This window comes from Physella acuta, unplaced genomic scaffold (genome assembly GCF_028476545.2).
Source record: "Physella acuta isolate Inbredline_101_S28 unplaced genomic scaffold, ASM2847654v3 ptg000257l, whole genome shotgun sequence".
Lineage (NCBI taxonomy): Eukaryota > Metazoa > Mollusca > Gastropoda > Physidae > Physella > Physella acuta.
In genome coordinates this window covers 667,874-692,078 of record NW_026731776.1, presented here as the reverse complement: position 1 = coordinate 692,078, position 24,205 = coordinate 667,874, and the positions used below count along the sequence as shown (strand labels likewise).

General features: G+C 43.2%; 1 protein-coding gene across 1 annotated transcript in view; it reads right to left on the bottom strand.

The window, feature by feature from the left end:
- LOC131938783 (Kv channel-interacting protein 4) overlaps positions 1–24,205 on the bottom strand; it is a 197,698-nt gene that overhangs the window by 155,695 nt on the left and 17,798 nt on the right. Inside the window, exon 2 of the mRNA XM_059296962.1 lies at positions 4,300–4,398. Within this exon, the coding sequence (XP_059152945.1) occupies positions 4,300–4,398 (99 nt within the window). The remainder of the gene's footprint in view (positions 1–4,299; positions 4,399–24,205) is intronic.

Here is a 24,205-nt window from a genome sequence, read left to right as displayed (position 1 = left end):
TATATATATATATATATATATATATATATATATATATATATATATATGGGGGCCCAAAAATTTTTTTTGCGGGGTGGCCCATTTTTTCTAGTTCCGCCACTGCTACTTACACGCAGCTTTTCAGCGGTTGCCAATAGCAACGAGTTCAAACATGTTGTGTTTTAATGGTTGAACTATTATCGTGGATAAGCTGATGACCTTGACCCACCATGTATGTCTTATGTCGCCCCCCCCCCCCCCCGTCAGTCGTACAGCCGCTGTAAAATTTTATGTGCAATTGATCGGGTTTGAGGGTGGGGTTAGAGGGTGGGGTTAGAGGGTGGGGATGGCGGCGCGGGCCCCGGGGGTGCGTTAGATCAATCTGAGAAGCTGAGGCGGAGGTTTTCTGTGGGTGATGGATGGTGGTGATGTACAACGTCAGTTTGTTGGATCAGGGGGGTGGTCACATGGGTTGTCATGGTAAAACAATGGGTTGTCATGGTTGAACACGGGTTGTCATGGTCAAACATGGGTTGTCATGGTCAAATGTGGTTTGTCATGGTAAAAAATGGGTTGTCATGATGGTCAAACATGGATTGTGAGAGGCGGGAACAGAATAGTATCATTACTGTGTCACTTGGGTAGTGTGTAGTGACACTTCATAACTGTGTTAGGTAGTGTGTAGTGACACGTCATTACTGTGAGGTAGTGTGTAGTGACACGTCATTACTGTGTCACTTGGGTAGTGTGTAGTATCACGTCATTACTGTGTCACTTGGGTAGTGTGTAGTGACACGTCATTACTGTGTTAGGTAGTGTGTAGTAAAATGTAGGATGTGTCAATATAGCATATAGAACATAGACGGTATGGTAGCTGGTAATGAGGACTATAAAGTGTGTGCGTGCGTAAATTGTCGTGAACTTTGCTAATGGCAGAACTCACAAGACACGAGTGATGGCCCTTGCCTTTAACTCACAGATTTATCCGGCCACGTTTCAATATCTATGCAAATGGCAAGATGGAGATATCCATTTCATTCACTTGTAAACTCAATTTACTTTATGAAAGATGCGCGCGTCAAGGTCTACAACCCATCTATCTTACAGAAAAAACGGTTATTGCCCCTGATCCGGATATGAGTTTAAATAGGGCCGAACAAATTGGAGCTTGGCAAAAAAAAAAGTAAAGCGACAATTTTTCGTCTTCGGTTTTCGAAGTGCAGGAAATTGATTAATGTTTTCAAAAAACTCTCGAGCTGTCTTCGGGCACAGATCAAAAAGATGGATTCGATTAGAAATGACATGAGAGATAGCATATTTTCTTGTCGGCTTGTATAGCTGGCTGTATGGCTAGTTGTATGGCTGACTGTATGGCTGACTGTATGGCTGGTTGTATGGCTGGCTGTATGGCTGGCTGTATGGCTGGCTGTATAGCTGGTTGTGTAGCTGGTTGTATGGCTAGTTGTATGGCTGACTGTATGGCTGACTATATGGCTGGTTGTATAGCTGGTTGTATGGCTGGTTGTATAGCTGGCTGTATGGCTGGTTGTATGGCTGGTTGTATGGCTGGATGTATGGCTGGTTGTATGGCTAATTGTATGGCTGGTTGTATGGCTGGTTGTATGCCTGGTTGTATGGCTGGTTTTATGGCTGGTTGTATGGCTGGTTGTATGGCTGGTTGTATGGCTGGTTGTATGGCTGGTTGTATGGCTGGTTGTATGGCTAGTTGTATGGCTGGTTGAATGGCTGGTTGTATGGCTGGATGTATGTATGGTTGTATGGCTGGTTGTATGGCTGGTTGTATGGCTGGTTGTATGGCTGGTTGTATGGATGGTTGTATGGCTGGTTGTGTGGCTGGTTGTATGGCTGACTGTGTGGCTGGTTGTATGGCTGACTGTATGGCTGGTTGTATGGCTGGTTGTATGGCTGGATGTATGGCTGGTTGTATGGCTGGTTGTATGGCTGGTTGTATAGCTGCTTGTATGGCTAATTGTATGGCTGGTTGTATGGCTGGCTGTATGGCTGGCTGTATGGCTGGCTGTATGGCTGGCTGTATGGCTGACTATATGGCTGGCTGTATGGCTGGCTGTATGGCTGGCTGTATGGCTGACTATATGGCTGGTTGTATGGCTGGTTGTATGGCTGGTTGTATGGGTGGATGTATGGCTGGATGTATGGCTGGTTGTATGGCTGGATGTATGGCTGGTTGTATGGCTAATGGTATGGCTGGTTGTATGGCTGGTTGTATGGCTGGTTGTATGGCTGCTTGTATGGCTGGTTGTATGGCTGGTTGTATGGCTGGTTGTATGGCTGGTTGTATGGCTGGTTGTATGGCTAGTTGTATGGCTGGTTGTATGGCTGGATGTATGGCTGGATGTATGGCTGGTTGTATGGCTGGTTGTATGGCTGGTTGTATAGCTGCTTGTATGGCTAATTGTATGGCTGGTTGTATGGCTGGCTGTATGGCTGGCTGTATGGCTGGCTGTATGGCTGGCTGTATGGCTGGATGTATGGCTGGTTGTATGGCTGGTTGTATGGCTGGTTGTATGGCTGGTTGTATGGCTGGTTGTATGGCTGGTTGTATGGCTGGTTGTATGGCTGGTTGTATGGCTGGTTGTATGACTGGTTGTATGGCTGGCTGTATGTCTGGTTGTATGGCTGACTATATGGCTGGTTGTATGGCTGGTTGTATGGCTGGTTGTATGGCTGGATGTATGGCTGGTTGTATGGCTGGTTGTATAGCTGGATGTATGGCTGGTTGTATGGCTGTCTGTATATCTGGCTGGCTGGCTGTATGGCTAATTGTTGGTTTTCCCGTTAGTGGTATATCAAATGTCAAGTCAATTGTCCACCAATCACTTGTCCACCAAATGTCCAGATTGTCCACCAAATGTCCAGATTGTCCACCAAATGTCCAGATTGTCCACCAAATGTCCAGTCACTTATCCACCAAATGTCCAGTTACTTGTCCACCAAATGTCCAGTCACTTGTCCACCAAATGTCCAGTCACTTGTCCACCAAATGTCCAGTCACTTGTCCACCAAATGTCCAGTCACTTGTCTAGTCACTTGTCCATCAAATGTCCAGTCATTAGTCTAGTCACTTGTCCACCAAATGTCCAGTCACTTGTCCACCAAATGTCCAGTCATTTGTCTAGTCACTTGTCCACCAAATGTCCAGTCACTTGTCCACCAAATGTCCAGATTGTCCACCAAATGTCCAGTCACTTGTCCACCAAACGTCCAGTCACTTGTCCACCAAATGTCCAGTCACTTGTCCACCAAATGCCCAGTCACTTGTCCACCAAATGTCCAGTCATTTGTCTAGTCACTTGTCCACCAAATGTCCAGTCACTTGTCCACCAAATGTCCAGATTGTCCACCAAATGTCCAGTCACTTGTCCATCAAATGTCCAGTCACTTGTCCACCAAATGTCCAGTCATTTGTCTAGTCACTTGTCCACCAAATGTCCAGTCACTTGTCCAGTCACTTGTCCACCAAATGTCCAGTCACTTGTCCACCAAATGTCCAGTCATTTGTCTAGTCACTTGTCCACCAAATGTCCAGTCACTTGTCCACCAAATGTCCAGATTGTCCACCAAATGTCCAGTCACTTGTCCATCAAATGTCCAGTCACTTGTCCACCAAACGTCCAGTCACTTGTCCACCAAATGTCCAGTCACTTGTCCACTATATGTCCAGTCACTTGTCCACCAAATGTCCAGTCACTTGTCCACCAAATGTCCAGTTACTTGTCCACCAAATGTCCATCAAATGTCCAGTCACTTGTCCAGTCACTTGTCCACCAAATGTCCAGTCACTTGTCCACCAAATGTCCAGTCATTTGTCTAGTCACTTGTCCACCAAATGTCCAGTCACTTGTCCACCAAATGTCCAGATTGTCCACCAAATGTCCAGTCACTTGTCCATCAAATGTCCAGTCACTTGTCCACCAAACGTCCAGTCACTTGTCCACCAAACGTCCAGTCACTTGTCCACCAAATGTCCAGTCACTTGTCCACCAAATGTCCAGTCACTTGTCCACTATATGTCCAGTCACTTGTCCACCAAATGTCCAGTCACTTGTCCACCAAATGTCCAGTCACTTGTCCACCAAATGTCCACCAAATGTCCAGTCACTTGTCCAGTCACTTGTCCACCAAATGTCCAGTCATTTGTCCACCAAATGTCCACCAAATGTCCAGCCACTTGTCCACCAAATGTCCAGCCACTTGTCCACCAAATGTCCAGTCACTTGTCCACCAAATGTCCAGTCGCTTGTCCACCAAATGTCCAGTCACTTGTCCATATGTACTCACCACCAGAGTTGTATGACGTAGACAGCTGCAGGGGACGCCGTGAGAGTGAGCGGTTCAGGAAACTGTTTCTCTTCTGTACTCGTCTCAACACCTGCCCCACTGCAACAGGTAACACAACAGGTGAGTAGTGGGACAATAGACCAGAGTAGTGGGACACTAGACCAGAGTAGTGGGACACTAGACCAGGTAAGTAGTGGGACACTAGACCAGGTGAGAAGTGGGACACTAGACCAGGTGAGTAGTGGGACACTAGACCAGGTGAGTAGTGGGACACTAGACCAGGTGAGTAGTGGGACACTAGACCAGGTAAGTAGTGGGACACTAGACCAGGTAATTAGATTGTTAGTTAGAAAAGGTAAGAAGATTTTTTAAAAAAAACACAAAGTATCGTTTATCAAATGCTACCAGTTATTTATTTACCATAATGTAACTTACACCAGGGCTACATTTACAAAACTAGACCAGAGCTACAGTAACAAAACTAGACCAGGACTACAGTAACAAAACTAGACCAGAGCTACAGTAACAAAACTAGACCAGGACTACAGTAACAAAACTAGACCAGGACTACAGTAACAAAACTAGACCAGAGCTACAGTAACAAAACTAGACCAGGACTACACACTAGACCAGGACTACAGTAACAAAACTAGACCAGGACTACACACTAGACCAGGACTACAGTAACAAAACTAGACCAGGACTACAGTAACAAAACTAGACCAGGACTACACACTAGACCAGGACTACAGTAACAAAACTAGACCAGGACCAGGGCTACAGTAACAAAACTAGACCAGGACTACAGTAACAAAACTAGACCAGGACAACAGTAACAAAACTAGACCAGGACTACAGTAACAAAACTAGACCAGGACTACAGTAACAAAACTAGACCAGGACTACACACTAGACCAGGACTACAGTAACAAAACTAGACCAGGACTACAGTAACACAACTAGACCAGAGCTACAGTAACAAAACTAGACCAGGACTACAGTAACAAAACTAGACCAGGACTACAGTAACAAAACTAGACCAGGACTACAGTAACAAAACTAGACCAGGACTACAGTAACAAAACTAGACCAGGACTACAGTAACAAAACTAGACCAGGACTACAGTAACAAAACTAGACCAGGACTACAGTAACAAAACTAGACCAGGACTACAGTAACAAAACTAGACCAGGACTACAGACTAGACCAGGGCTACAGTAACCAAACTAGACCAGGACTACAGTAACAAAACTAGACCAGGACTACACACTAGACCAGGACTACAGTAACAAAACTAGACCAGGACTACAGTAACAAAACTAGACCAGGACTACAGTAACAAAACTAGACCAGGACTACAGACTAGACCAGGGCTACAGTAACCAAACTAGACCAGGACTACAGTAACAAAACTAGACCAGGACTACACACTAGACCAGGACTACAGTAACAAAACTAGACCAGGACTACAGTAACAAAACTAGACCAGGACTACACACTAGACCAGGACTACAGTAACAAAACTAGACCAGGGCTACAGTAACAAAACTAGACCAGGACTACAGTAACAAAACTAGACCAGGACTACAGTAACAAAACTAGACCAGGGCTACAGTAACAAAACTAGACCAGGACCAGGACTACAGTAACAAAACTAGACCAGGACTACAGTAACAAAACTAGACCAGGACTACACACTAGACCAGGACTACAGTAACAAAACTAGACCAGGACTACAGTAACAAAACTAGACCAGGACTACAGTAACAAAACTAGACCAGGACTACAGTAACAAAACTAGACCAGGACTACACACTAGACCAGGACTACAGTAACAAAACTAGACCAGGACTACAGTAACAAAACTAAACCAGGACTACAGTAACAAAACTAGACCAGGACTACAGTAACAAAACTAGACCAGGACTACAGTAACAAAACTAGACCAGGACTACAGTAACAAATCTAAACCAGGACTACAGTAACACAACTAGACCAGGCTACAGACTAGACCAGGACTACAGTAACAAAACTAGACCAGGACTACAGTAACACAACTAGACCAGAGCTACAGTAACAAAACTAGACCAGGACTACAGTAACAAAACTAGACCAGGACTACAGTAACAAATCTAAACCAGGACTACAGTAACACAACTAGACCAGGCTACAGACTAGACCAGGACTACAGTAACAAAACTAGACCAGGACTACAGTAACAAAACTAAACCAGGACTACACACTAGACCAGGACTACAGTAACAAAAATAGACCAGGACTACAGTAACAAAACTAGACCAGGACTACAGTAACAAAACTATACCAGTACTACACACTAGACCAGGGTTACAGTAACAAAACTAGACCAGGACTACAGTAACAAAACTAGACCAGGACTACAGTAACAAAACTAGACCAGGACTACAGTAACAAAACTAGACCAGGACTACAGTAACAAAACTAGACCAGGACTACAGTAACAAAACTAGACCAGGGCTACAGTAACAAAACTAGACCAGGACTACACACTAGACCAGGACTACAGTAACAAAACTAGACCAGGACTACAGTAACAAAACTAGACCAGGACCAGGGCTACAGTAACAAAACTAGACCAGGACTACAGTAACAAAACTAGACCAGGACAACAGTAACAAAACTAGACCAGGACTACAGTAACAAAACTAGACCAGGACTACAGTAACAAAACTAGACCAGGACTACACACTAGACCAGGACTACAGTAACAAAACTAGACCAGGACTACAGTAACACAACTAGACCAGAGCTACAGTAACAAAACTAGACCAGGACTACAGTAACAAAACTAGACCAGGACTACAGTAACAAAACTAGACCAGGACTACAGTAACAAAACTAGACCAGGACTACAGTAACAAAACTAGACCAGGACTACAGTAACAAAACTAGACCAGGACTACAGTAACAAAACTAGACCAGGACTACAGTAACAAAACTAGACCAGGACTACAGTAACAAAACTAGACCAGGACTACAGTAACAAAACTAGACCAGGACTACAGTAACAAAACTAGACCAGGACTACAGTAACATAACTAGACCAGGACTACAGTAACAAAACTAGACCAGGACTACAGACTAGACCAGGGCTACAGTAACCAAACTAGACCAGGACTACAGTAACAAAACTAGACCAGGACTACACACTAGACCAGGACTACAGTAACAAAACTAGACCAGGACTACAGTAACAAAACTAGACCAGGACTACAGTAACAAAACTAAACCAGGACTACACACTAGACCAGGGCTACAGTAACAAAACTAGACCAGGACTACAGTAACAAAACTAGACCAGGACTACAGTAACATAACTAGACCAGGACTACAGTAACAAAACTAGACCAGGACTACACACTAGACCAGGACTACAGTAACAAAACTAGACCAGGACTACAGTAACAAAACTAGACCAGGACTACAGTAACAAAACTAGACCAGGACTACAGTAACAAAACTAGACCAGAGCTTCAGTAACAAAACTAGACCAGGACTACAGTAACAAAACTAGACCAGGACTACAGTAACCAAACTAGACCAGGACTACAGTAACAAAACTAGACCAGGACTACACACTAGACCAGGACTACAGTAACAAAACTAGACCAGGACTACAGTAACAAAACTAGACCAGGACTACAGTAACAAAACTAAACCAGGACTACACACTAGACCAGGGCTACAGTAACAAAACTAGACCAGGACTACAGTAACAAAACTAGACCAGGACTACAGTAACATAACTAGACCAGGACTACAGTAACAAAACTAGACCAGGACTACAGTAACAAAACTAGACCAGGACTACAGTAACAAAACTAGACCAGGACTACAGTAACAAAACTAGACCAGGACTACAGTAACAAAACTAGACCAGGACTACAGTAACAAAACTAGACCAGGACTACAGTAACAAAACTAGACCAGAGCTTCAGTAACAAAACTAGACCAGGACTACAGTAACAAAACTAGACCAGGACTACAGTAAAAAAAACTAGAACAGGACTACAGTAACAAAACTAGACCAGGACTACAGTAACAAAACTAGACCAGGACTACAGTAACAAAACTAGACCAGAGCTTCAGTAACAAAACTAGACCAGGACTACAGTAACAAAACTAGACCAGGACTACAGTAACAAAACTAGACCAGGACTACAGTAACAAAACTAGACCAGGACTACACACTAGACCAGGACTACAGTAACAAAACTAGACCAGGACTACAGTAACAAAACTAGACCAAGACTACAGTAACAAAACTAGACCAGGGCTACAGTAACAAAACTAGACCAGGAATACAGTAACAAAACTAGACCAGGACTACAGTAACAAAACTAGACCAGGACTACAGTAACAAAACTAGACCAGGACTACACACTAGACCAGGACTACAGTAACAAAACTAGACCAGGACTACAGTAACAAAACTAGACCAGGACTACACACTAGACCAGGACTACACACTAGACCAGGACTACAGTAACAAAACTAGACCAGGACTACAGTAACAAAACTAGACCAGGACTACACACTAGAACAGGACTACAGTAACAAAACTAGACCAGGACTACAGTAACAAAACTAGACCAGGACTACAGTAACAAAACTAGACCAGGACTACAGTAACAAAACTAGACCAGGACTACAGTAACAAAACTAGACCAGGACTACACACTAGACCAGGACTACACACTAGAACAGGACTACAGTAACAAAACTAGACCAGGACTACAGTAACAAAACTAGACCAGGACTACAGTAACAAAACTAGACCAGGACTACACACTAGACCAGGGCTACAGACTAGACCAGGACTACAGTAACAAAACTAGACCAGGACTACAGTAACAAAACTAGACCAGGACTACAGTAACAAAACTAGACCAGGACTACAGTAACAAAACTAGACCAGGACTACAGTAACAAAACTAGACCAGGACTACAGTAACAAAACTAGACCAGAGCTACAGTAACAAAACTAGACCAGGACTACAGTAACAAAACTAGACCAGAGCTACAGTAACAAAACTAGACCAGGACTACAGTAACAAAACTAGACCAGGACTACAGTAACAAAACTAGACCAGGGCTACAGTAACAAAACTAGACCAGGACTACAGACTAGACCATGACTACAGTAACAAAACTAGACCAGGACTACAGTAACAAAACTAGACCAGGACTACAGTAACAAAACTAGACCAGGGCTACAGTAACAAAACTAGACCAGGACTACAGTAATAAAACTAGACCAGGACTACAGTAACAAAACTAGACCAGGACTACAGTAACAAAACTAGACCAGGACTACAGTAACAAAACTAGACCAGGACTACACACTAGACCAGGACTACAGTAACAAAACTAGACCAGGGCTACAGTAACAAAACTAGACCAGGACTACACACTAGACCAGGACTACACACTAGACCAGGACTACAGTAACAAAACTAGACCAGGACTACAGTAACAAAACTAGACCAGGACTACAGTAACAAAACTAGACCAGGACTACAGACTAGACCAGGACTACAGTAACAAAACTAGACCAGGACTACAGTAACAAAACTAGACCAGGACTACAGTAACAAAACTAGACCAGGACTACAGTAACAAAACTAGACCAGGACTACAGTAACAAAACTAGACCAGGACTACACACTAGACCAGGACTACAGTAACAAAACTAGACCAGGACTACAGTAACAAAACTAGACCAGGACTACAGTAACAAAACTAGACCAGGACTACAGTAACAAAACTAGACCAGGACTACAGTAACAAAACTAGACCAGGACTACACACTAGACCAGGGCTACAGTAACCAAACTAGACCAGGACTACAGTAACAAAACTAGACCAGGACTACACACTAGACCAGGACTACAGTAACAAAACTAGACCAGGACTACAGTAACAAAACTAGACCAGGACTACAGTAACAAAACTATACCAGTACTACACACTAGACCAGGACTACAGTAACAAAACTAGACCAGGACTACAGTAACAAAACTAGACCAGGACTACAGTAACAAAACTAGACCAGGACTACAGTAACAAAACTAGACCAGGACTACAGTAACAAAACTAGACCAGGACTACAGTAACAAAACTAGACCAGGGCTACAGTAACAAAACTAGACCAGGACTACAGTAACAAAACTAGACCAGGGCTAGAGTTCTGTTGTTAGTGTTGTGCCAGGACCGACCCCACAGTTAAGACATAAGGATGGGACAGCAGACCCCACCCCAGTCTAATTGCAAACAGTGAACTCAGGGGTCGTGTTGACACACAAGCTATAGTTGCCTTAAGGGTCACCTATTAAAAACACTAGAACCACCCTCACACACACACACACACCCACCCACACACCCACCCACACACCCCACACACTGAAATAAGAAGTCACTTGCGTGGTCTCTGGTTCTCAAAACCAGTGGAAATCAATGGCATCAGTGGAGGGGTGGGGGGGGGGGGGGGGGCTTGATGAAAGTGAAGGAGTAATGAAGCTGATTACTGTCTTGGGGGTCAAGGGCATCAGAGGGAATGCAGGGGTGGGGGGGTCTCAAGAAGAAATGATGACGTCACCGGTCGTGGAATTGGTGGATGATTGATTCCAAGACAGATGTTTGCTTTACGGTGGGGGGGGGGGGGGGGGCTGTGATGGTTTAGGGGGACAGTGCAATAATTGCTAGGGAATGTAGTCATTATTGAAGGGAATGATACAATTAAGGGAAGATAACTGAAGTGATAAGGGGGGGGGGTATTTTGATGATTAAGAGGGAGGGAGGAATATTTCAATGCTTAAATTAAAAGTAATATCCTAACCATGGTATTGATGGGGTAACCGGCCAATCTACGGGTTAAGTAACGGCTAAGATGGTGGCTATGGACCTAACTACACCGGTTATATAAAGGCTAAGATGGTGGCTATGGACCTAACTACACCGGTTATATAAAGGCTAAGATGGTGGCTATGGACCTAACTACACCGGTTATATAAAGGCTAAGATGGTGGCTATTGACCTAACTACACCGGTTATATAACGGCTAAGATGGTGGCTATTGACCTAACTACACCGGTTTAGATTACTTTAATAATCTGATGCAACAACGCAAAGGCGTGACACGTCTCTCTTCCTCCCACGGGGCATGAAATCTCTTCCTCCCTCACAGGCAAACATGACAGATTATCACAATCAAACATGACAGATTAACACAATCAAACATGACAGATTATCACAAGCAAACATGACAGATTAACACAAGCAAACATGACAGATTAACACAATCAAACATGACAGATTAACACAAGCAAACATGACAGATTAACACAAGCAAACATGACAGATTAACACAATCAAACATGACAGATTAACACAAGCAAACATGACAGATTAACAAAAAAAGACAGATTAACACGAGCAAACGTTACAGATTAACATAATATAACAAGTTAAAATCGGAGTCAACGGCTAATATGGCGCATAACAAGTTGACACGTAATATTTATATTGTGTTGGAGGAAATCCCGTCGAACATTACAATTAAGAACGAAGAAGAAGAAGATGTTGACCAACGTATAAATCTAGCCGGCAGCCGTGTAATCCACTTTGTTCTAACCGTACAAAAATCTAGCCGGCAGCCGTGTAATCCACTTTGTTCTAACCGTACAACAATCTAGCCGGCAGCCGTGTAATCCACTTTGTTCTAACCGTACAACAATCTAGCCGGCAGCCGTGTAATCCACTTTGTTCTACCCGTACAACAATCTAGCCGGCAGCCGTGTAATCCACTTTGTTCTACCCGTACAACAATCTAGCCGGCAGCCGTGTAATCTACTTTGTTCTACCTGTACAACAATCTAGCCGGCAGCCGTGTAATCTACTTTGTTCTAACCGTACAACAATCTAGCCGGCAGCCGTGTAATCCACTTTGTTCTAACCGTACAACAATCTAGCCGGCAGCCGTGTAATCTACTTTGTTCTAACCGTACAACAATCTAGCCGGCAGCCGTGTAATCTACTTTGTTCTAACCGTACAACAATCTAGCCGGCAGCCGTGTAATCCACTTTGTTCTAACCGTACAACAATCTAGCCGGCAGCCGTGTAATCCACTTTGTTCTAACCGTACAACAATCTAGCCGGCAGCCGTGTAATCTACTTTGTTCTAACCGTACAACAATCTAGCCGGCAGCCGTGTAATCTACTTTGTTCTAACCGTACAACAATCTAGCCGGCAGCCGTGTAATCCACTTTGTTCTACCCGTACAACAATCTAGCCGGCAGCCGTGTAATCCACTTTGTTTTAACCGTACAACAATCTAGCCGGCAGCCGTGTAATCCACTTTGTTCTAACCGTACAACAATCTAGCCGGCAGCCGTGTAATCCACTTTGTTCTAACCGTACAACAATCTAGCCGGCAGCCGTGTAATCCACTTTGTTCTAACCGTACAACAATCTAGCCGGCAGCCGTGTAATCTACTTTGTTCTAACCGTACAACAATCTAGCCGGCAGCCGTGTAATCTACTTTGTTCTAACCGTACAACAATCTAGCCGGCAGCCGTGTAATCTACTTTGTTCTAACCGTACAACAATCTAGCCGGCAGCCGTGTAATCCACTTTGTTCTAACCGTACAACAATCTAGCCGGCAGCCGTGTAATCTACTTTGTTCTAACCGTACAACAATCTAGCCGGCAGCCGTGTAATCTACTTTGTTCTAACCGTACAACAATCTAGCCGGCAGCCGTGTAATCTACTTTGTTCTAACCGTACAACAATCTAGCCGGCAGCCGTGTAATCCACTTTGTTCTAACCGTACAACAATCTAGCCGGCAGCCTTGTAATCCACTTTGTTCTAACCGTACAACAATCTAGCCGGCAGCCGTGTAATCCACTTTGTTCTAACCGTACAACAATCTAGCCGGCAGCCGTGTAATCCACTTTGTTCTAACCGTACAACAATCTAGCCGGCAGCCGTGTAATCCACTTTGTTCTAACCGTACAACAATCTAGCCGGCAGCCGTGTAATCTACTTTGTTCTAACCGTACAACAATCTAGCCGGCAGCCGTGTAATCTACTTTGTTCTAACCGTACAACAATCTAGCCGGCAGCCGTGTAATCTACTTTGTTCTAACCGTACAACAATCTAGCCGGCAGCCGTGTAATCCACTTTGTTCTAACCGTACAACAATCTAGCCGGCAGCCGTGTAATCTACTTTGTTCTAACCGTACAACAATCTAGCCGGCAGCCGTGTAATCTACTTTGTTCTAACCGTACAACAATCTAGCCGGCAGCCGTGTAATCCACTTTGTTCTAACCGTACAACAATCTAGCCGGCAGCCGTGTAATCCACTTTGTTCTAACCGTACAACAATCTAGCCGGCAGCCGTGTAATCTACTTTGTTCTAACCGTACAACAATCTAGCCGGCAGCCGTGTAATCCACTTTGTTCTAACCGTACAACAATCTAGCCGGCAGCCGTGTAATCCACTTTGTTTTAACCGTACAACAATCTAGCCGGCAGCCGTGTAATCCACTTTGTTCTAACCGTACAACAATCTAGCCGGCAGCCGTGTAATCCACTTTGTTCTAACCGTACAACAATCTAGCCGGCAGCCGTGTAATCCACTTTGTTCTAACCGTACAACAATCTAGCCGGCAGCCGTGTAATCTACTTTGTTCTAACCGTACAACAATCTAGCCGGCAGCCGTGTAATCTACTTTGTTCTAACCGTACAACAATCTAGCCGGCAGCCGTGTAATCTACTTTGTTCTAACCGTACAACAATCTAGCCGGCAGCCGTGTAATCCACTTTGTTCTAACCGTACAACAATCTAGCCGGCAGCCGTGTAATCTACTTTGTTCTAACCGTACAACAATCTAGCCGGCAGCCGTGTAATCTACTTTGTTCTAACCGTACAACAATCTAGCCGGCAGCCGTGTAATCTACTTTGTTCTAACCGTACAACAATCTAGCCGGCAGCCGTGTAATCCACTTTGTTCTAACCGTACAACAATCTAGCCGGCAGCCTTGTAATCCACTTTGTTCTAACCGTACAACAATCTAGCCGGCAGCCGTGTAATCCACTTTGTTCTAACCGTACAACAATCTAGCCGGCAGCCGTGTAATCCACTTTGTTCTAACCGTACAACAATCTAGCCGGCAGCCGTGTAATCCACTTTGTTCTAACCGTACAACAATCTAGCCGGCAGCCGTGTAATCTACTTTGTTCTAACCGTACAACAATCTAGCCGGCAGCCGTGTAATCTACTTTGTTCTAACCGTACAACAATCTAGCCGGCAGCCGTGTAATCTACTTTGTTCTAACCGTACAACAATCTAGCCGGCAGCCGTGTAATCCACTTTGTTCTAACCGTACAACAATCTAGCCGGCAGCCGTGTAATCTACTTTGTTCTAACCGTACAACAATCTAGCCGGCAGCCGTGTAATCTACTTTGTTCTAACCGTACAACAATCTAGCCGGCAGCCGTGTAATCCACTTTGTTCTAACCGTACAACAATCTAGCCGGCAGCCGTGTAATCCACTTTGTTCTAACCGTACAACAATCTAGCCGGCAGCCGTGTAATCTACTTTGTTCTAACCGTACAACAATCTAGCCGGCAGCCGTGTAATCCACTTTGTTCTAACCGTACAACAATCTAGCCGGCAGCCGTGTAATCCACTTTGTTCTAACCGTACAACAATCTAGCCGGCAGCCGTGTAATTCCCCCTACATAAATCTAGGAGGGCGTGCAGGGTACCAGGGACCATTTCCTACAGGAAATCAGCCGTCGTGTCGAGCTGATTTCCGGAACTTTGTGTACCCAGACGTCCAGCAGACGACCAACAGACGACCGACAGACGACCAACAGACGACCAACAGACGACCAACAGACGACCAACAGACGAAAAACAGACGACCAACAGACGACCAACAGACGACCAACAGACGACCAACAGACGACCAACAGACGACCAACAGACGACCAACAGACGACCAACAGACGAAAAACAGACGACCAACAGACGACCAACAGACGACCAACAGACGACCAACAGACGACCGATAGACGTCCAGCAGAACACCGACAGACGACCAACAGACGACCAGCAGACGACCAGCAGACGACAGATACACGACCGACAGACGACCAACAGACGACCAACAGACGACCAAAAGACGACCAACAGACGACCGACAGACGACCAACAGACGACAGATAGACGTCCAGATATTAGACGTCTTGGAATCTTGGCGCATGCTATGTCAAAATGTCAAACTATGCTTTAGCTTGTTGCCCTCACTCTACTGCCTCTGTGCTGCTGTTGTGCCGAACTGTTTGAAAGTTGTGAGCCGAGTTGTTAACTACAGGACTTAGCAAGCAGTTGAAAGTTGAGTGACAATAATCTACGCAAGTCACGTGGTACTGACATGACACACACGCATGGACCAGTGGCCAGTGTGGACAGTGGGGAGTGTGGGGAGTGTGGGGAGTGTGGGGAGTGTCTAGTCTGGGCAGCCTATGTGTTAGAGATTGAAGCAATCAAAGGAAGGAAGTCTAGTCTGGGCAGCCTATGTGTTAGAGATTGAAGCAATCAAAGGAAGGAAGTCTAGTCTGGGCAGCCTATGTGTTAGAGATTGAAGCAATCAAAGGAAGGAAGTCTAGTCTGGGCAGCCTATGTGTTAGAGATTGAAGCAATCAATGGAAGGAAGTCTAGTCTGGGCAGCCTATGTGTTAGAGATTGAAGCAATCAATGGAAGGAAGTCTAGTCTGGGCAGCCTATGTGTTAGAGATTGAAGCAATCAATGGAAGGAAGTCTAGTCTGGGCAGCCTATGTGTTAGAGATTGAAGCAATCAATGGAAGGAAGTCTAGTCTGGGCAGCCTATGTGTTAGAGATTGAAGCAATCAAAGGAAGGAAGTCTAGTCTGGGCAGCCTATGTGTTAGAGATTGAAGCAATCAAAGGAAGGAAGTCTAGTCTGGGCAGCCTATGTGTTAGAGATTGAAGCAATCAAAGGAAGGAAGTCTAGTCTGGGCAGCCTATGTGTTAGAGATTGAAGCAATCAAAGGAAGGAAGTCTAGTCTGGGCAGCCTATGTGTTAGAGATTGAAGCAATCAAAGGAAGGAAGTCTAGTCTGGGCAGCCTATGTGTTAGAGATTGAAGCAATCAATGGAAGGTAGTCTAGTCTGGGCAGCCTATGTGTTAGAGATTGAAGCAATCAATGGAAGGAAGTCTAGTCTGGGCAGCCTATGTGTTAGAGATTGAAGCAATCAATGGAAGGAAGTCTAGTCTGGGCAGCCTATGTGTTAGAGATTGAAGCAATCAAAGGAAGGAAGTCTAGTCTGGGCAGCCTATGTGTTAGAGATTGAAGCAATCAATGGAAGGAAGTCTAGTCTGGGCAGCCTATGTGTTAGAGATTGAAGCAATCAATGGAAGGAAGTCTAGTCTGGGCAGCCTATGTGTTAGAGATTGAAGCAATCAATGGAAGGAAGTCTAGTCTGGGCAGCCTATGTGTTAGAGATTGAAGCAATCAAAGGAAGGAAGTCTAGCCTGAGCAGCCTATGTGTTAGAGATTGAAGCAATCAAAGGAAGGAAGTCTAGCCTGAGCAGCCTATGTGTTAGAGATTGAAGCAATCAATGGAAGGAAGTCTAGTCTGGGCAGCCTATGTCTTAGAGATTGAAGCAATCAAAGGAAGGAAGTCTAGTCTGGGCAGCCTATGTGTTAGGGATTGAAGCAATCAATGGAAGGAAGTCTAGAGATTGAAGCAAAGGAAGGGAGTCTAGCCTGAGCAGCCTATGTGTTAGAGATTGAAGCAATCAAAGGAAGGAAGTCTAGTCTGGGCAGCCTATGTCTTAGAGATTGAAGCAATCAAAGGAAGGAAGTCTAGTCTGGGCAGCCTATGTGTTAGGGATTGAAGCAATCAATGGAAGGAAGTCTAGAGATTGAAGCAAAGGAAGGGAGTCTAGCCTGAGCAGCCTATGTGTTAGAGATTGAAGCAATCAAAGGAAGGAAGTCTAGTCTGGGCAGCCTATGTGTTAGGGATTGAAGCAATCAATGGAAGGAAGTCTAGAGATTGAAGCAAAGGAAGGAAGTCTAGCCTGAGCAGCCTATGTGTTAGAGATTGAAGCAATCAAAGGAAGGAAGTCTAGTCTGGGCAGCCTATGTGTTAGAGATTGAAGCAAAGGAAGGAAGTCTAGTCTGGGCAGCCTATGTGTTGGAGATTGAAGCAATCAAAGTGAGAAAGTCTAGCCAGGGCAGCCTATGTGTTAGAGATTGAAGCAATCAAAGTAAGGAAGTCTAGCCGGGGAAACGCTGAGGTGTCCGAGTCATTCGTTACGTAATCCTGGCTGGCCGCTAGGGACATGTCCAGAGTTTTCACTAGAGCTTTACAGTAGTGAGCTATAACAGAGCTTAAGGGGCGGAACTTTACTGAGCTGTATTAGAGAAACAAGTAAAATAATTTTTTGCTTGACTTTAAAGCTGGCGAGGTGGAAGTTTGGGGGTGGGGGTGGGGTGGGGTGGGGTGCGGACCGCGGTAAACGGAAAAAAAGTCACAGGGAAAAAAACACAGAAAAAAAGTCACAGAGGAAAAATTTTATCGGAAAAAAAGTCACAGAAATAAAGTCACAGAAAAAAGTCACAAAAATCTTTTTAGAAATATTTTTATTAATTTGTTAAGAATTGTAAAATTGTGTATGTTTATTGTTGTGGGTTGTATTTTTTGATAGCATAAATTATTTATAGACGTTAAAAGCATTATGATTTATAACAATTGTAAGTAAATATATTCTAAGATAATTTACACAACAATCTCAACTTTTGTTACGTATTTAGTTAAATACGCGGTAGAAAAGTTAATTATAAAAGAAATTTAGGCACATTTTGCCGTAGGCTATTCTCCGGTCGGCCTCTCCTCAGTAGGCATTGTCCGAACATATTTTGTGTTGTTGACGTTATGCGTCAATGACAGCCTTTGAACCTTGTCGGCTTTCTGGTTTGATCCCAAGGTTTGTTATGTAATGAGCGTGATACATGTGGGCAGTAAAGGTGGTTGAACTAAACATAACTATTGTTGCCATGAGTTGAGGGCAGCAAGTCAGACGAACTTACCATTTCACGGTAATTTAATGGTATTTAAAAATAACACGATGAAAACCGTGGACTTTGGAGCATTCTATTAAATGCTACCAATCTTAAGTTTAAAATAATTACAATCTACATACTTCATAATAAATATTTTTAGATGAATTATAAAAATTCCTATGCGTATACAGTCTACACACATTACATTACATTTAATTAATCCTAAGTTAATTTGCACTTTCTAAATATTTAATACATAAAAGTATTAACAAATATCATGCAAATATATATTTGTGACTTTTTTTCATGTGACTTTTTTTCCTGTGACTTTTTTTCCTGTGACTTTTTTTCCTGTGACTTTTTTTCTGTGTTTTTTTTCCTGTGTTTTTTTTTCCTGTGACTTTTTTTCCTACAATCGCGGACCGCACCGGATGACACCATTTAGAGCGGGGTGACACCAAGGCAAAAAATTAGCAAAATACATACAGTAAAATGATAATTCCACTTAATTAATTGATTAACTAGAGTGAGTTAATTAGTATTTTAAGAGCAAAGTTGAAATTAAGTACATACTTGGATGTCCTTAAACCAAGCAAAAAGGTTTGTTTTATCACTGTATCAGTTGACCTCACGTTTTTAATTTACTTAGTCGCGTCACTAATTAATGAGCTAACAGCCAAACAGGTGAGGAAAACAGCTCATTAACTAATGAGACACTCATGTAACAATGGAGGTCTGATCTGACAAGCTTACACCTACAGCATCTAGACCAAGATGACGTGTTAAACTTGGTTATTTTATTGGATCCACCTTGATGACTTGTTATACTTGGTTATTTTGTTGATCCACCAAGATGACTTGTTATACTTGGTTATTTTGTTGATCCACCAAGATGGCATGTTATACTTGGTTATTTTGTTGATCCACCAAAATTACTTGTTATACTTGGTTATTTTGTTGATCCACTAAGATGGCATGTTATACTTGGTTATTTTGTTGATCCACCAAGATGGCATGTTATACTTGGTTATTTTGTTGATCCACCAAAATTACTTGTTATACTTGGTTATTTTGTTTGATCCACCAGATCACGTGAAGATCTCGCCCTTGGGAAATTAGAGATTTGCTCAACTTTAAGCCAATCGATTCGTGCAATGAATCGCACATTTCTCACTCGCCCTTTTTTCACTCACAATCCACTGACTCAAACAACGGTCGGTTTTTTCTTGGACCAATTCAGTGGTCCAGTCTTTAACTTGTATTGTCCAGTTGTGTGACAGTGTGTGATAGTGTGTGGCTGTGTGTGGCTGTGTGTGGCTCTGGCAGTGTGTGGCTGTGTGGCTGTGTGTGGTTGTGTGACAGTGTGTGGCTGTGTGACAGTGTGTGACAGTGTGTGGCTGTGTGACAGTGTGTGACAGAGTGTGGCTGTGTGATAGTGTGTGACAGTGTGTGGCTGTGTGACAGTGTGTGACAGTGTGTGACAGTGTGTGGCTGTGTGACAGTGTGTGGCTGTGTGACAGTGTGTGGCTGTGTGACAGTGTGTGACAGTGTGTGGCTGTGTGATAGTGTGTGACAGTGTGTGGCTGTGTGACAGTGTGTGGCTGTGTGACAGTGTGTGGCTGTGTGAAGGTGTGTGACAGTGTGTGGCTGTGTGACAGTGTGTGACTGTGTGACAGTGTGTGGCTGTGTGACAGTGTGTGACAGTGTGTGGCTGTGTGACAGTGTGTGGCTGTGTGACAGTGTGTGGCTGTGTGTGACAGTGTGTGACAGTGTGTGGCTGTGTAAAAGTGTGTGACAGTGTGTGGCTGTGTGACAGTGTGTGGCTGTGTGACAGTGTGTGACAGTGTGTGGCTGTGTGACAGTGTGTGGCTGTGTGACAGTGTGTGGCTGTGTGACAGTGTGTGACAGTGTGTGGCTGTGTGACAGTGTGTGGCTGTGTGACAGTGTGTGACAGTGTTTGGCTGTGTGACAGTGTGTGACAGTGTGTGACAGTGTGTGGCTGTGTGACAGTGTGTGACAGTGTGTGGCTGTGTGGTTGTGTGACAGTGTGTGACAGTGTGTGACAGTGTGTGGCTGTGTGACAGTGTGTGGCTGTGTGACAGTGTGTGACTGTGTGACAGTGTGTGACAGTGTGTGGCTGTGTGACAGTGTGTGACAGTGTGTTGCTGTGTGACAGTGTGTGGCTGTGTGACAGTGTGTGACAGTGTGTGGCTGTGTGACAGTGTGTGACAGTGTGTGGTTGTGTGACAGTGTGTGGCTGTGTGACAGTGTGTGGCTGTGTGACAGTGTGTGACTGTGTGACAGTGTGTGACAGTGTGTGGCTGTGTAAAAGTGTGTGACAGTGTGAGGCTGTGTGACAGTGTGTTGCTGTGTGACAGTGTGTGGCTGTGTGACAGTGTGTGACTCATTATAACAGTATGTAAAGGATGAAAGGATGTGGTTGACATTGTGCGATAGTGTGTCAAAAAATATGTCACGCTGTGTGACACTGTGTGATATTGTGTGACAGTATATAACAATACGTGACACTGAGTGACACTGTGCGATATTGTGTCACTATGTGACAAAGTGTGAGAGTATATTATATAGCCGCTGTTCCCAGTTTATACACTCGTGCTGTAACATTTTAATTGTTTAGACTTGACCTAGTTTCAAATCACCGTGAGCTTCTAGTGTAACAAATTGAAACATCAATAAGTAGATGGGATACAGGGCGGCGGCGGCTGTAAGGTGGGATACAGGGAGTTTTATCAGCGGCGGCTGTAAGGTGGGATACAGGGAGTTTTATCAGCGGCGGCTGTAAGGTGGGATACAGGGAGTTTTATCAGCGGCGGCTGCAAGGTGTGATACAGGGAATTTTATCAGCGGCGTCTGTAAGGTGGGATACAGGGAGTTTTATCAGCGGCGGCTGTAAGGTGGGATACAGGGAATTTGTATAAAGTGGTGAACACCTTGGATCTACAAGAGCTATACGAGATGTGACTTGTGTTGTCACGGTAACCAGAACGTAAACAGATATTAGTTTAGCTCATCAACAACTGTTTGTATTAGTTTAGCTCATCAACAACTGCTTATATTAGTTTAGCTCATCAACAACTGCTTGTATTAGTTTAGCTCATCTACAACTGCTTGTATTAGTTTAGCTCATCTACAACTGCTTGTATTAGTTTAGCTCATCAACAACTGCTTGTATTAGTTTAGCTCATCAACAACTGCTTGTATTAGTTTAGCTCATCAACAACTGCTTGTATTAGTTTAGCTCATCAACAACTGCTTGTATTAGTTTAGCTCATCAACAACTGCTTGTATTAGTTTAGCTCATCTACAACTGCTTGTATTAGTTTAGCTCATCTACAACTGCTTGTATTAGTTTAGCTCATCAACAACTGCTTGTATTAGTTTAGCTGATCAACAACTGCTTGTATTAGTTTAGCTCATCAACAACTGTTTGAATTAGTTTAGCTCATCAACAACTGCTTGTATTAGTTTAGCTCATCAACAACTGTTTGTATTAGTTTAGCTCATCAACAACTGTTTGAATTAGTTTAGCTCATCAACAACTGCTTGTATTAGTTTAGCTCATCTACAACTGCTTGTACTAGTTTAGCTCATCAACAACTGTTTGAATTAGTTTAGCTCATCAACAACTGCTTGTATTAGTTTAGCTCATCAACAACTGTTTGTATTAGTTTAGCTCATCAACAACTGTTTGAATTAGTTTAGCTCATCAACAACTGCTTGTATTAGTTTAGCTCATCTACAACTGCTTGTACTAGTTTAGCTCATCAACAACTACTTGTATTAGTTTAGCTCATCAACAACTGCTTGTATTAGTTTAGCTCATCAACAACTGCTTGTATTAGTTTAGCTCATCAACAACTGCTTGTATTAGTTTAGCTCATCAACAACTGTTTGAATTAGTTTAGCTCATCAACAACTGTTTGAATTAGTTTAGCTCATCAACAACTGCTTGTATTAGTTTAGCTCATCAACAACTGTTTGAATTAGTTTAGCTCATCAACAACTGTTTGAATTAGTTTAGCTCATCAACAACTGTTTGAATTAGTTTAGCTCATCAACAACTGTTTGAATTAGTTTAGCTCATCAACAACTGCTTGTATTAGTTTAGCTCATCAACAACTGTTTGAATTAGTTTAGCTCATCAACAACTGTTTGAATTAGTTTAGCTCATCAACAACTGTTTGAAATAGTTTAGCTCATCAACAACTGTTTGTATTAGTTTAGCTCATCAACAACTGCTTGTATTAGTTTAGCTCATCAACAACTGCTTGTATTAGTTTAGCTCATCAACAACTGTTTGAATTAGTTTAGCTCATCAACAACTGTTTGAATTAGTTTAGCTCATCAACAACTGTTTGAATTAGTTTAGCTCATCAACAACTGTTTGAATTAGTTTAGCTCATCAACAACTGTTTGAATTAGTTTAGCTCATCAACAACTGCTTGTATTAGTTTAGCTCATCAACAACTGCTTGTATTAGTTTAGCTCATCAACAACTGCTTGTATTAGTTTAGCTCATCAACAACTGTTTGAATTAGTTTAGCTCATCAACAACTGTTTGAATTAGTTTAGCTCATAAACAACTGCTTGTATTAGTTTAGCTCATCAACAACTGCTTGTATTAGTTTAGCTCATCAACAACTGTTTGAATTAGTTTAGCTCATCAACAACTGTTTGAATTAGTTTAGCTCATAAACAACTGCTTGTATTAGTTTAGCTCATCAACAACTGTTTGAATTAGTTTAGCTCATCAACAACTGTTTGAATTAGTTTAGCTCATCAACAACTGTTTGAATTAGTTTAGCTCATCAACAACTGTTTGTATTAGTTTAGCTCATCAACAACTGCTTGTATTAGTTTAGCTCATCAACAACTGCTTGTATTAGTTTAGCTCATCAACAACTGTTTGAATTAGTTTAGCTCATCAACAACTGCTTGTATTAGTTTAGCTCATCAACAACTGTTTGAACTTCCCGCGTGAGCAGGTGAGCATGCTACAGCTACACGTGTATTTTGTCTATCCTAATCCCAGCTACACGTGTATTTGGTCTATCCTAATCCCAGCTACACGTGTATTTGGTCTATCCTAATCCCAGCTACACGTGTATTTTGTCTATCCTAATCCCAGCTACATGTGTATTTTGTCTATCCTAATCCCAGCTACACGTGTATTTTGTCTATCCTAATCCCAGCTACACGTGTATTTGGTCTATCCTAATCCCAGCTACACGTGTATTTTGTCTATCCTAATCCCAGCTACACGTGTATTTTGTCTATCCTAATCCCAGCTACACGTGTATTTGGTCTATCCTAATCCCAGCTACATGTGTATTTGGTCTATCCTAATCCCAGCTACATGTGTATTTTGTCTATCCTAATCCCAGCTACACGTGTATTTGGTCTATCCTAATCCCAGCTACACGTGTATTTTGTCTATCCTAATCCCAGCTACATGTGTATTTTGTCTATCCTAATCCCAGCTACACGTGTATTTTGTCTATCCTAATCCCAGCTACACGTGTATTTTGTCTATCCTAATCCCAGCTACATGTGTATTTGGTCTATCCTAATCCCAGCTACACGTGTAATTTGTCTATCCTAATCCCAGCTACACGTGTATTTTGTCTATCCTAATCCCAGCTACACGTGTATTTGGTCTATCCTAATCCCAGCTACACGTGTATTTTGTCTATCCTAATCCCAGCTACACGTGTATTTGGTCTATCCTAATCCCAGCT